This window comes from Neophocaena asiaeorientalis, unplaced genomic scaffold (assembly GCF_003031525.2).
Source record: "Neophocaena asiaeorientalis asiaeorientalis breed wild unplaced genomic scaffold, Neophocaena_asiaeorientalis_V1.1 scaffold119, whole genome shotgun sequence".
Taxonomy (NCBI): domain Eukaryota; kingdom Metazoa; phylum Chordata; class Mammalia; order Artiodactyla; family Phocoenidae; genus Neophocaena; species Neophocaena asiaeorientalis.
This window is the reverse complement of record NW_020175821.1, coordinates 1,453,078-1,466,248: the sequence shown is the minus strand read 5'-3', so window position 1 is coordinate 1,466,248 and position 13,171 is coordinate 1,453,078. Positions and strand designations below refer to the sequence as shown.

At 51.9% G+C, this 13,171-nt stretch overlaps 1 protein-coding gene across 1 annotated transcript in view; it reads left to right on the top strand.

The window, feature by feature from the left end:
* STARD9 (StAR related lipid transfer domain containing 9) overlaps positions 1–13,171 on the top strand; it is a 122,520-nt gene that overhangs the window by 84,113 nt on the left and 25,236 nt on the right. The window contains exons 17-23 of the mRNA XM_024732387.1: positions 3,063–3,114; positions 3,448–3,585; positions 4,288–4,370; positions 4,490–4,593; positions 9,806–9,999; positions 10,436–10,907; positions 12,576–12,850. Coding sequence (XP_024588155.1) covers positions 3,063–3,114; positions 3,448–3,585; positions 4,288–4,370; positions 4,490–4,593; positions 9,806–9,999; positions 10,436–10,907; positions 12,576–12,850 — 1,318 coding nt within the window. The remainder of the gene's footprint in view (positions 1–3,062; positions 3,115–3,447; positions 3,586–4,287; positions 4,371–4,489; positions 4,594–9,805; positions 10,000–10,435; positions 10,908–12,575; positions 12,851–13,171) is intronic.

The window sequence follows — 13,171 nt, the reverse complement described above, 5'->3', positions numbered from 1 at the left end:
CCACTTCATTCAACCCCCCTTCTCCATTACTAGGTTTGCCTGGGAAAGAAGAGAGGAAAGAGGGAGTAGATTTAGGAAGCTTCAAGAAAGCATGCAGGAGTCTAGAGAGCTGGGGGGTGAGGGGTGACCAGGGCGTGACATGCAGCCACCCACAGAAAATAGAGTGTTGTGAAGGCCTTCCACAAAGACCTCGCTGCCCTCGTTCTTTGTCACCTGGAGGCCAGGGCCTCACTTCTGAATGAAGTGTTTTGAGGGTTAGTGACCCATGTAATCTCATATCCTGTCCTCATCAAAAGTGTCCTACTATAGAAGGACAGTCCCCATGGTTGGCTGAACATACTTTACATGGCCCAAATCCCTATGCTCATTGAAAATCCAATCTTCATTTTGATAATTGTCCCCAGCACGTTAAACTGACATTTAAAAGGAACAGAGTTTATGGGGATGTGTGACGCTGCTGTCATCCCTGGAGAAGTCAGATTGCTATTGCTGCAGTACATGTGGTGGGAAGATGTCGGCACGTCTCACACATTTAGAAAGTCTGTGTTCTGAGGATAAGCCCTCAGGGAAGTTGTCAGAGACTGAGCCTCCCAGACAGAAGGTTAAAGTAGCTTCTTTTTTTGACACAGTATAAATCATCTCAGTGAAAATGCCCCAGGCAGAAGTATCTGTTACCTTAATAACAAATCTGAACACCAAAGGCTATCAATCGTTCCATTTGTCAGAACCATGGGGAGAGGTTGGAGGTCAAGGAGAGACCAGATGGATTAAAATACTCAGTATTTGAGTAGAACTGATCTGATATATTGATTGGAGGTGGAGTGAGTGGATGAAGTTAGACGTCAAGTGGCAGAGCTTAGGGTAGCCACAGAGGGTTGAAGGATGATGGGGAGATTGAGTTGGAGGCGGGAGATGGACGATGCTGGAGTGCTGGTGTCCTTGCCAAGTCAGTGCACTGGGGGTCACTCCCTCCCTCATGTTCTGGACATGAACCTGGGGAAACAGGATTTCAGGCTACTTCTAATCATGGCATTTCTGCAGGTTTTGTACCCATTTGCCCCCTTTTTGTTTGTTTAGATCCTGGTTTGGGTAGTAGTGTAACAGTAGTCAATCAAGATTCTCTGTTTTTATTTGCTAACTTGGTTCCAGACCCAGAACTAGTCCCTCGCAGTGGCCTGGGAACTGTTTGCCTGAGTCACCTTGGGAAGCACCTTAGGTGGGGAGCGGGCAGCAGGAAGGGAGGGTGGAGCAGGTTACTGATATCCTGGACTTCATCTCATAACTGCCTTTGTGCTGCTGCCCCTCCCAATAAACAGGCATAAAGAGGCAGAGGGGCAGCAGGCACAGGCGCCAGTTCAGCCCATGTTAAATGAGATGCCAGCACATTTTGGGGTAGTTTCTGCTCTGCAGATGTAGAAGTTGGGATGTGCTGTGGCCTTTATTCCTTTGGGAGGAATGTGCCTCATCATCAGGGCTGACCTTGAACCCCTGAGAGTGGTCTTGACCCCCCTCCCTCGATTCTGGATGGTGGTGTCTGGAGACCGGCATCCGTTGGATCGTGTGATCTTCAGTGGCTGAGAGGAAAAGCCTGGGCTCTGGCTGGTTGTGGGTGTGCGGGGGGAGCCAGAGCCTTGTTCATTCCTTCCAGGGGTCTTTCTCCTCAGGCGATTTTGGGAGAGCTACAGGGCCCTCCTTTCTGGCTGCTGATAGTGAAGCCTAGTGCAGAACTTTCCAGTCACTTCAAAAACATCAGTCACCGGGCAGGTGGTTTGGCGAGGTTGGAAACACGTGGGCACAGGACCTGGAGAGACCTGAATGCTAGCCAGGGTTGTCCTACTTAGTGGGTGGGCTCCCTGGGCAGCTTATCCCCTGTCAGCTTCAGATTCCTGATCGTAATACCTACGTTCTGGGTTGTTAGAGGATTAAATGAGAGCTATCTGTAAAGCACTTGGCGCAGTGCCCGGGACACAGGGAAAAGTTAAATGTAAATGATAAATACATATCTTGGGCTTCCCTGGTGGCGCAGTGGTTAAGAATCCGCCTGCCAACGCAGGGGACACGGGTTCGAGCCCTGGTCCAGGAAGATCCCACATGCCGCAGAGCAGCTAAGCCCGTGCGCTAAAACTACTGAACCTGCGCTCTAGAGCCCTCCAGCCACAACCACTGAGCCCGCGTGCCTAGAGCCCATGCTCCACAACAAGAGAAGCCACCGCAATGAGAAGCCCGCGCACCGCAACAAACAGTAGTCCCTCGCTCTCCACAGCTAGAGAAAGCCCGTGCACAGCAACGAAGACCCAATGCAGCCAAAAATAAATAAATAAACTTTAAAAAAGAAAAGATAAATACATATCTAAACTCGCATCTCTGTTGCCGTGTTGCTGCCTTCCTCAAACAGAGCTATGTGGTCTTAAACTGCATTGTTATAGTCCAAGGGCCAAAGGCCTTGTCTTCTACTAACCCAGTGATTCATTGATAGTAACTCCAGTTTCCCCCTCCTCTCTTGTACTCTCTTCCAGTCTTTTTTGATTCTAGATGTGCTTTTCTCTTTTTTGTGCTTCTTTTTTGTGCTTTACTCTTCTTAGAATCTGGTGTCTGTTAAACTTCATCTGCGGACCAAGAAGGTAAAAATCCTGTGCTTCCATACATCATCCTAGAAGGCATGTCTCTTTGAGACTGACTGGACCAAACTTGGACCACATTAACCTTAAGCCCCGGGAGAAAGCTATACCCATGTGCCCACTTCCCCAGACTAGAGAAGCTCTGACGGCCTAACTCCAGGCTATGGGACAGAAAGGAGCTGGCCAGCCCTAGTTGGACTTTGCAAAAAGCTGGTGCTGCTTAGTCGTGCATTTTTCTGACCCCACCATCTAAGGGGCTTCCTGGGCTGCAGCGTGAGTGGGCAGAGCAGTCAGAACATCCTGGAGCAAAGCTGAGAAGTGGTGTGAAAAGGCTGGGGTGGGCATGGGAGGACGGTGATGACGCTCAAACAGGTGGGCTCTCCTTTGGGGGCAGGGCTGCATCCGTTTTTATTCTCATTAAAATGGCTTTGTTTTTCCCTTTAGGAGGGGACAACAAAAATAGGAAGGATTGACTCAGACCAGGAACAGGACATTGGTGAGTGACAGAGCATATGGGTCCGATGCTCTGTGGCAGGTATCCATGCTGGATGGGTTTCTTCAGAGGAACGTGATGGTGCTCTGAGAGGAAGGAATCTTTGAGGTCTGAGGGGCCGCTCCTCTTTCCCTGACAGGTTGTGGGTCTGGAACATGATAGGAGGAGACCCACACGGTGGGATGATCCAGGTCTGGGTGGTTTCAGGGGGTGGCTCTTCCTCTCCTGTCATGATGTGAGATCTTCCAGATGTGGATTCTGATCTCATCAGAAGACTGGAGGAGGTGTTTCTCTGGGCTGTGCCTCCACCCAAGTGACCCCCGCCCCCTTCTGTAGTCCTGCAGGGTCAGTGGATCGAGAGAGACCACTGCACTATCACCAGCGCCTGTGGGGTCGTCATTCTGCGTCCTGCCCGCGGGGCCCGCTGCACAGTCAATGGCCGGGAGGTCACCGCCTCCTGCCGTCTGACCCAAGGTAGGGCCCCCTACAGCCCGGTTTATGCCAGGATGAGTGATCAGCGAGCTCCATTCTCATGGGCCAGACCCAGAGAACTCAGTGAGGCAGGCTTTAATGATGGAACACCCAGCCTCTGCACCCAGAGATCTGAAGATTCCCTAATACAGTCCTCTTCCCATAAACAAGCCCCAATTCCAGGGCTCCAGAGTAGAGAGTGACTCTCTGAAATTAGTACCTGTGTTTGTTAGCTCTGTGTCCTTGGGAAAGTCTCTGAGCCTCAATTTCCTGTAAAATAGGAATAATAATAAAATCGTTGTGAGGATTGAATGAGCTAGTCTGTGTAATGTTCTTAGCAGTGTTCTTGGCACTTAGAAAACATCCCTTATCGTGATTACTGTCACTATTACTCCTACTATTAATCTATTCAGATTCTGTCTGTCCTTTGAGGCTGAGCTTGGATACCCCTCTTCAACAAAGCATTCCCTGACTACTCCACCTGGAGCTCATCTCGCTTTCCTTGGGAATAGCAGAGCTCCTCCTGTTCATCTCATTAATTCAATATATACGTTGTACGGTATCCAATGAATACATATCTTATTGACTCAGCTGAATTATCAACTTGTGGGGGCAGGACTTTGTGCCCCAGAACCGTGGCCTGCATGTTACATGTGCTCAGAACGCGAGCTGTGCATTGAATTCGCGTCGGTCTCTGTGCCACAGGAGCAGTTATAACCCTGGGGAAAGCACAGAAGTTCCGATTCAACCACCCCGCAGAGGCCGCCGTCCTTCGGCAGAGGAGGCAGGTGAGCACCTGGTGTTTCCACGTGGCTCCTGGCCTCCCCGCTTCTCCTTTCTGGAGGGGGTCGAGCTTTGTCCGGGTCTGTTGGGATGGGGGTGATGATGCTTCCTTCCTTGTCTGCAGGTTGGAGAGACTGTTGGTAGCAGTGGCTCTCTGGAGTGGCTGGATTTGGACGGAGATGTCACTGCCTCCCGGTTGGGTCTTTGCCCTTTGCTTGGGAAGGAAAGGTGAGAGACAGCTGCTCGTTCTGCTGTGGGACGTTTTGGTTTTGCTTTTTAATTCATTACAACATGGAGCGGGGAGGAGATGAGTGTAGCAGCCAAGCTCGGAATGAGGCCTGGTCTGAACCAACGTGGGCGAGTGTTCTGAGGACGCTGAGCTAGCCGCTCAGCTGGTGGTTGGCAGGGTGGTGGTCGTGGCCTTCATTCGTTTCCCCTTGGGTATTGCAACTTTCTTCATCACTGAAAGAGGTATATATCATATGATGTTTCCTGTGGTCACCTTCCTCTGTCAACAAGATTTACACCTGATGTATTTGTGGATATCTTTGCTGCTTTTGGACCTACCTCTTTAAATTCTATTAACCCCTTTAAATTCTGGCCTGCCTGTGTGTGAGCTCACATGTGTGTCAGTTAGCTCCAGGACTGTGGCTTCCTCTGAGTTTTTAAAGTTACTGTGAGATTGAGAAGCCTCTTTTCCTCATAACCATGGGCCCAGTACTATGCATGAGGGGCAGGAACTCCAGGACCAACATGAAAATATCTTGGGGCTCTGCCCTGTGCTACTCGCTTCACCTGCCTTGAGACTGTGGAGTGTGGGTCCGAGTTTTCTACATGACTCATGGGAACTGCTTTTCTTCTTCATAGTCGTTCTTTATCCATTTCTGCATAGAAGCCCCCTCCCAGATCGAGATGCCTTGTGGGTTGGATCCTGGGAATAATGGTGTCCTGTTCTGAAAGCCACAGTGGCTTGTACCTTGGAGACTTCCTGTAGAAAATGTCAGCAGGGAACCCGGTACCTGTGCGACCCCTGGTGTGGGGGGCTGTCCAGCACCATGAGCACAGGGTGCCTGGGAGGGTTCTGATGGCCCTTGGTCCCCTGCTGCTCTTTCCTCAGGCCAGGAGCCTTGATGGCAGCTGAGGATAGCCTTGGGGCAGACCTCGGTGGTGAGATGTTGGATGAGGACAGGAGCACTCTGAGGCAGGTAGTACGAGCAGCAGGCAGGTGCTCACAGGAGGGCTGCTGACGACCAGAGGCTTGAGCCCCCACCACCCACTGCTGCCAGGGGCTGGCGCACACGTGCTGGCAGTGCTCCAGGGCCTAAGGGAGGATGGTCAGTGTTGGGTGACTGTGGGCCCTGAGGGGTGACATAGGGTGGAGCATATCAAGATCAAGGTAGACTCAGGACTGAGGCCGGGGCTCTTGTTTGTCAGAGTGGCCTCCCTTTTTGTAGTGAAGTCATGAAAGGAGGCCTTGTCTTAGGTCAGTTCCTTTGGGAAGTCACACTGAGGATGTGTTTTTCCCAAAGTCCAGAGGTCTACAGGGAACGGTTCTCCAACTTAAAGAGCCTTGGATGCTGAAGAGATACATTGGAGCTGGGTAAAGCGACCTTACCTCCTAGTTGTACGACAGAAAAGCTGTGTGACCTTAGGCAAGCTACTGAGTCTCTGAGCCTATTGGCTCACCTCTAAGTAAGGATGCTACCGTCTCCCTCCCAGGGGTCCTCGTGATACAGGTTGAAAGAGCGAGTGCACATGGAATACTTTGCCCAGTGCCCAGTGCCCGACACCCCACAGCCCCGCTGCCGGGAGGCCCTCACGGCAGGGGCTGCCCGGGAAGGTGGCCTCCCTTTTGCTTTCCTGTCCTCCCACCTTGCCCCAGTGGACCCATCCACCCCAGAGAACACTGGGCTTCTGCCTTTTTAAGGTCTTCTCAGGCTCTCTAGCTCCATGGGCATGGGCGTGACCTTTCAGTTGCACCAAGAATGCACCCTTTCATGCAGAGGACAGAGGGGGACTGGAGAAGCAGGCCTCTCCCCCTCACTGCCTTCGCTCTTAAGCTCCAGCTCTGGGAGCCTGTGGGCCAGGCCGGTCCTGCCCAGCTACCATTGCCAGCACGTGTGCGCCAGCCCCTGGCAGCAGTGGGTGGTGTGGGCTCAAGCCTCTGAGCAGGCAGAGGGGCCGGGAGAGAAAGTGAGTGTGCGGAGCCCTGCACGTTGTCAGCAGGGCTTCCCGTCTGGGCTTGTATCTCCATGAGGGTCTCTCATATGCTCTTGGCTGGGGTCGGCTCCGAAGCCTCCCCGTGTCCTAGGTTTCCTTTCCGCCCTCTTTCTCTCTGGAGGGATGCTTCTCTGGTGGGGAGCCTGTGAAGCCAGAGCTGCCTCCAGAGCAGGGGAAATTGGCCTGTCGGCCTCCTTTTCTCCCTGCAGCAGTGAGTGATCTGGACCTGAGAAGAGTTTGTCCTTGAAAACTGTCTGTTGTCTGTGTTCTTGGCATTTTCCTCCTGGGAATTTTGGGAGCTTAACCTTAAGTGCCTAGAGGTTAAGCTCTAGGGGGACACTGTTGCTGCTGCCCTAACCTCTGCCACCTCAGCGAGTAGGTGCCATTGCATTTCTGCTGTGGAAGCTGCCAGAGCCGAGCAGCCGGAGGGCGCGATGGAGCCCTGGCAGCAGCTGGGGATGCTGGAGTCCCCCAGGGAGAAGGGCACCATCTGAGAGGGACAGAGGTCCTTGGCCGCAGGTTACTGAAGACTGGCCGTTGGTGATCTACCCAACATATAGCATTTAGGTCGCCTTGTTCTTTTTCACATGCTTTTGGGGAACTTGGCTGATGTACTCAGCACAGGAGACATTTTCAGTCTGATGGTGTATGGCTCCTCAGACAAACGTGCATGTCTGTGGGGCTCCTCCCAGACAGCCTCTCCTTGTGGGCTTGCGGCTGCTATGGAGGAAGCTGTATTGGGTCTGTAGAAGCTGACAGGCTGGCTACAGCTTTTCCCGGGGAAGCGTGGAGGAGCTCTCTTCTAGGGAGAAGCAGATTGTAAATCTGAGGGTCCGGGGACAGTCAGAGAAGGAAGCTGAACACTCTCAGGGAATTCAGAATAAAGATCTCCTTCCTACCCCTTGTATCTGATGTTGTAGATCTTAGCTGGGTGTGTCTAAGACACTCTGATGGGCTCGGGTTTGTAATTCAGCCGTGTCTGTGGTCAGACACAATTTGGAGCTGTGACACAGGCGTGATACATATAAATATATGTGTAAAATGTTTTCCATTAAATGCTTTTTCTGTTTGTGTGGTGCTAACCGGCTTCTTGTTCCAGTTGCTATCCCTGGCCTTTGCCTTATGTGTGACGAACGGCGCCTTTCCTGTTTTCTGTACCTTCCACTCTTGTGTGTTGCCCTTTTGCCCACAGCAGCCAGCAGCCGTCTTCCCCAGAGCACACTCGCACAGGTACCTGGGCCCCTCCTGATTCCTGGACTCACTGTAGATTGAGTCACCTCCCAGCCTCCTTTCCAGAGAGGAGCCTGCTGTTGTGTCAGCTCCCACCCACGCCTCCATCCATCTATTCACTCTCCCACCCGTCCCTCCTTCACTGTCCTCCTAAGGCTACGTTAAGAAATCTTAATTTCTTCTAAGACAGAGGCAGCAGACTTTCTGTGAAGGGCCAGGTTGTGCTGTAGCCTTCGCCGCAGCTATTCTGCTGGGCCAGTGAGGCACGGAAGCCCTCGAGACGATACATAAACCACGCGTGTGGCTGTGCTCCAATAACTTGATTCACAAAAGCAGGCAGCGCATCATTTAGCCCGAAGGCTGTAGTTTGGGGACCTCTGCTTTCATTCTGCTCTACAAAGTGATAAACCTCCGAAGTGGAATGGACCCCTCAGAGCATACTGCTCAGATGGTTTGTCGTCTGCTTCTAGTGTCAAGTCACTTAGAGAATCTCCAAGCCTGAGAGCCGTGGCCTCCTGGGGCTGGAATGAGGGCCAAGGGCAGGATAAGCGAGGCTGGCTGGGGCTTTTGTGTCGGTCTCCAGCAGACCCTGACCCTTCCCAGACGCTCCCCCTCCCAGCCCGGAGTGGAGCCCCCGTGCATTTGGCTCTTTGTGAAACCTGAATGACAGGGACGGAGAGGCCCTGCGGAAACAGCATGGGAGGCCCTTGCATAGAAGTCACGTGTGACCTAGGGAGAGGTTAGCATGAGGGGAGAAGCTGTCAGTCTTCAGAGGAAGGCTCCGACTTATCCATGGTCACACAAGAACCTGGTGGCAGAGTAAAAGCATGACTGTAGTCTAGAATTTTTTTTTTTTTTAGGTGGAGGTGCCAGGGATTGAGCCCGGGTCCTCATGAAAGCCAAGAGAACCTTTTTTAAAATAAATTTATTTTTGGCTGCATTGGGTCTTCGTTGCTGCGCACGGGCTTTCTATAGTTGCAGCTAGCGGGTGCGTGGGCTTCTCACTGCGGTGGCTTCTCTTGTTGTGGAGCACGGGCTCTAGGCGTGCTGGCTTCAGTAGTTGTGGCTCCCGGGCTCTAGAGTGCAGGCTCCATAGTTGTGGCACGTGGGCTTAGTTGCTCCGCGGCATGTGGGATCTTCCCGGGCCAGGGCTCGAACCCATGTCCCCTGCATTGGCAGGCGGGTTCTTAACCACTGTGCCACCAGGGAAGTCCCAAGAAAACCTTTTTAAATTTTGTATTATTGGAAATTTTTAAATACTCTACAAATGATCAACTCATGGCTAATCTTGTTTCATTTATATCCCCAACGGATCTAAACAAATCTTGGACAGTTTCACCAGTAAACATGTCAGCATGTATCTCTGAAAGGTGTGGTCGAGTCTAAAGCTCTTGAACCCTCATCCAGGGCTCATTCACCGAGAACAGCCCTTGAGTGGAGACCAGCTCTCCCCTGGGGCTCCTGCTGCACACACAGCTTGGCGTGCATCTGAGTTCCCTCTCCTCCTACGACCACATCAAGAGGGTTTCTGCTTTAGGAGTGGAGGTGCAGTCATGATCGCTGAACATGGAGGAGAGGATTTCCATTCCCACAGTGTTTCTGGAGCTTCTGCTCTAGTCTAGTTACAACAGATTTTTAGCAGATACCTTTTTATTCTTTTTTAAAGGACAAAGTTTCTTGATTTAGCTAAAATGTGTTTTCTAAAAACAGCCGCTTTTCTTTCCTGGTTATTTTCCTTAACCAAAATGAACTTGTGTTTCTGCTAAACCCACAGTCTAAGAATATGCTAGTCTCAGGACTGTTCTCCCCTCCCGCACTGTGACATCATGAGCTGCCTGTGACACCGTGCCTGTGTGTCCCAAGTTGCCAGAAGTCCAAAGCCCTCTCTGCCTTATTGAATGCAGGACTCCATGGGAGGGGCTAAGGCCGTGGAGGTGTTTGCTGAGCTGGGTTTACATTTCCCCCCGGGTAACCCCGGCCCCTGTGACAGGAAAGCGCTGGGAGAGCAGAGTGACAAGGACCACAGGCCACCAAGGGCTGGAGAGACACCCTGCGGGGCCCAGATTCAGCAGCAGCGCCTGTGCTTCGTGGGGGATTTGAGGCAGCGAATCCTAGCGGGACAGATTAGAGCCAAACAGGAACGGGAACTGGATGGGACGTGTGCCAGCCAACAGGTTAAAGACGGTAGGAGCCTGCTTCCCCTTCCCATCTCTCCACACCGCCCTGGCCCTCTGTATTCTCTCCTTTGTTTTCTTTGTGATATGATGGAATCTTTGGTGTTAGGGGTTCTCTCTCCTCTTTTAGAGACCAGAGGCTCTTACACGGGGGCTGGAAGCAAGAATAAGGAAGCGACCTTCCTCACTGCCCTCATCCGTGCTTTTCCAGGTTCTGCTGCTGGCCCTAGCATGTGCCCGCTGCCCTGCTGAGGCCCGGGGCTTCGTCCACTTGCCCTGTGGTCAGGGGGCCCGGCACTCCTGCCCCAGAGGGCCATGTGGCCCTCATCCCGCCACGTCACCCTGGCCAGCTCTTCACTCTGTGCAGGTGCAGCCGTGGCCAGAGGTGCCTGAGTCCAGGGAGGGAGGACGGGCGGACCTTCTCTCAGGGTGTTTTTCGTTCTCAGACCAGCAGTGGCTACTCAGAGAAGGGACCTGGCCGGCCGGCTTGCAGCAGCAGCTGCAGCAAGACCGTATAGAAGAGAAAGAACTTGCAGCCGCTGTTCCATCTGATTCATGGTGCCAGACAGACCCTGAGACTCAGCCGTCTCCCCTGGTCCAAAGCCAGAAGACGGTGGTGCACCCGCAGCTCCTGCGGAGACTCGCGCTTCGGGTGGCGGAGCGGAACGGCCGGCAGAGAAGGGTCTCGTTCCAGCTGAAGAGGACCATCGAGAAGCCGAGGCTGCTGGAGGCCCACAGGAGACCGGAGCAGCTCAGGTCGCTGCGCAGGCTCCAGGATGACTGCCCCCGGAGGCCCCCCTTCCCGGCCCCCTGCCCTGGTGCCCTGGTCCCCGGGCCTCAACGCAGAAGCAGATTGACAAGTTGCAGTTCCTTGAGCCTCCGAAGGCCCTGCCGCCGGCACTCAGCCCAACTGCACAGGTACAGCTATCGGAGGCCGCCTCGGGGCACCGGCTGAGGTTTACAGCCTTGTTGCCTGGGCAGCGATCTTTACTTCCTGGGGCCTCAATTTCCTCCATTTGTGAAATGGAAAGATGTGTCTACTCTTGTCTTCCTCATCACTTTTTCTCCTGATCACTCTCTTCTTTCTCTGTAGTTGATGTCTTCTAAGATCTTCCCTGCCCCCACTCTGGGGGGCAGCTCTTGCTGCTTTGATCATATCTGCTGAGGGAGAATCTCAGCCTCATTTTCCATGTGCTGTAGACCCTGACTACCCACATATGTCTCCTTGTGTGTGTCCTGCCACCACTCTGTCTCATATTGCCTCAGACCGCACTCTTCCTCCCTCCCCTCCCCTCCCACCCGACCTGCTGGCTCCAGTCAGTTCCAGCCCACCTACCATGCTGAGCAAGTGGAACACTCTCTTTCTGACTCCTGGGTTCATTTTGGGATCCTCCTGGTTTCTTTTCTCCTTCACTCCTCACATTCAGTCAAGGTGAAGATATGTTATCTCCCAGACTGCTTGGAGCAGAGGACTATGTCTACCTCTTTATATCCTCCAGGCCTAGCGCAGGGCCTTGCCCATATTAGGTGCCCAATTAATGTCTATTACTGTTATGTTTGCTTACCAATCTGGTCTTTAGAGTACTAGGTAGGATTTTTTTTTTTTTAGTTTTATTATGAAAAATTTCCAACATACACAAAGTTGAGAGAGGCAGGCTTTTTTTTTTTTAAGTTTTATTATGAAAATTTTCCAACATACACAAAGTTGAGAGAGTTGTGTACCTGTCACCCATGTTCAGCAAATGTCAAGATTTACCATGCTTGCTTTGTCTCCCCTCCTTCCTTTTTCTGATGAAGCATTTTAAAGCAACTTCTGGACATGATGTCATTTCAATCCTACAAGTATACACTTCTGAAAAATAAGTTTTCTTATAACCACATTGTCATCACACCCAACAAAATTAAGATTAATTATTCAGTATAATCAAAAACCTAGGCCATATTCAAATTTCTCTAATTGCCTCAAAATATATATTTATAGTTAATTGAAATTAAGATCCAGTAGAATTTACACACTGCATGTGATTGTTATGTCTTTTAAGTTTCTTTTAATCATGCTTTTTAAAAATTTCTTCATATCGTCGATTTGTTAAAGAAAGCAGGTCAATTCTGTAAAATGTGCCCCTTTATAGATTTGTCTGTTTGATTCCTTGTAGTGCCATTTAAGTTATTCTTCAGTTCCTCATGTTGGAAGTTTTCCCTAAAGGCGTGGTTAGATCCAGATTCAGTTCAACCTTTTTGGAAGATAAAGAAAATGAGGAACAGAGTGTACCTGGGGCTTCTTTGAGAGCCAAGACTATAGTCTGTAGTTTCCTTATGTACCTATAGAGCTGACCCTGAAGGCTATAGGGGACAGTGACATTGGCCTTCCCAGCCGCTCCGTGGCATGTGGGACCCCCCCGGACCGGGGCACGAACCCACGTCCCCTGCACCGGCAGGCAGACTCCCAACCACCGCGCCACCAGGGAAGCCCTGGCCTAGTTTTAAACCTCTTTCAGAGCAAACTAAGTGGGACTTTATATTCCTTCTCTCAGCAGGAAGTAGGGACCTCTTACTTTTCTGAGATGGCTTTCCTTGTCTCCACAGTATTTTCCTGAATTGGGATCCCTCCACCACGTCACCTCCTGTGCCTGACCCTACTGAGCAATTATCAGAGAAAACCCCATCAGAAGAGTACTTGCCCCAGGCTGCTTATTACCCCCCAAGGAAAGGGCATTTCATCAAGCATGCCCTCCGTTCCTCAGGCGAGGGGCAGCTCTGCACAGCCAGGAAGGCCCTGGCCAGGAAGGGAGCCTCACCCTCTGGCACCTGCCTCACTGAGAGCTGCAAGTCTGCCAGTGTCCAGGAAATGGAGAGAGTGGGTAAGCAGCCCTGTCAGATGGTGGCCCAGAGTTTTGCAGCTAACAAGCTAAAGCCATGGGATAAGCCAGAGGTCCTCACCCCTTCCACCCAGACCAGGAGGGCTAAGGCCACTCACCTGCAGGGTGGGGAAAGGAAGGGAACCTTGGGCCCCATGAGGCTGCTGAGGGAGCCAGTTGCGGTTCCTCACATCCCCATGGATCCAAACAAGCCACTGGGCGTGGAAAGACAGCCAAGACTTTCTGGGCAGAATCCACCCCACCTTCTCCAAGCGGGGCATCAAAGAGGCAGCAGAGGGCCCTGACAGCTAGGGTTGAAAAGTC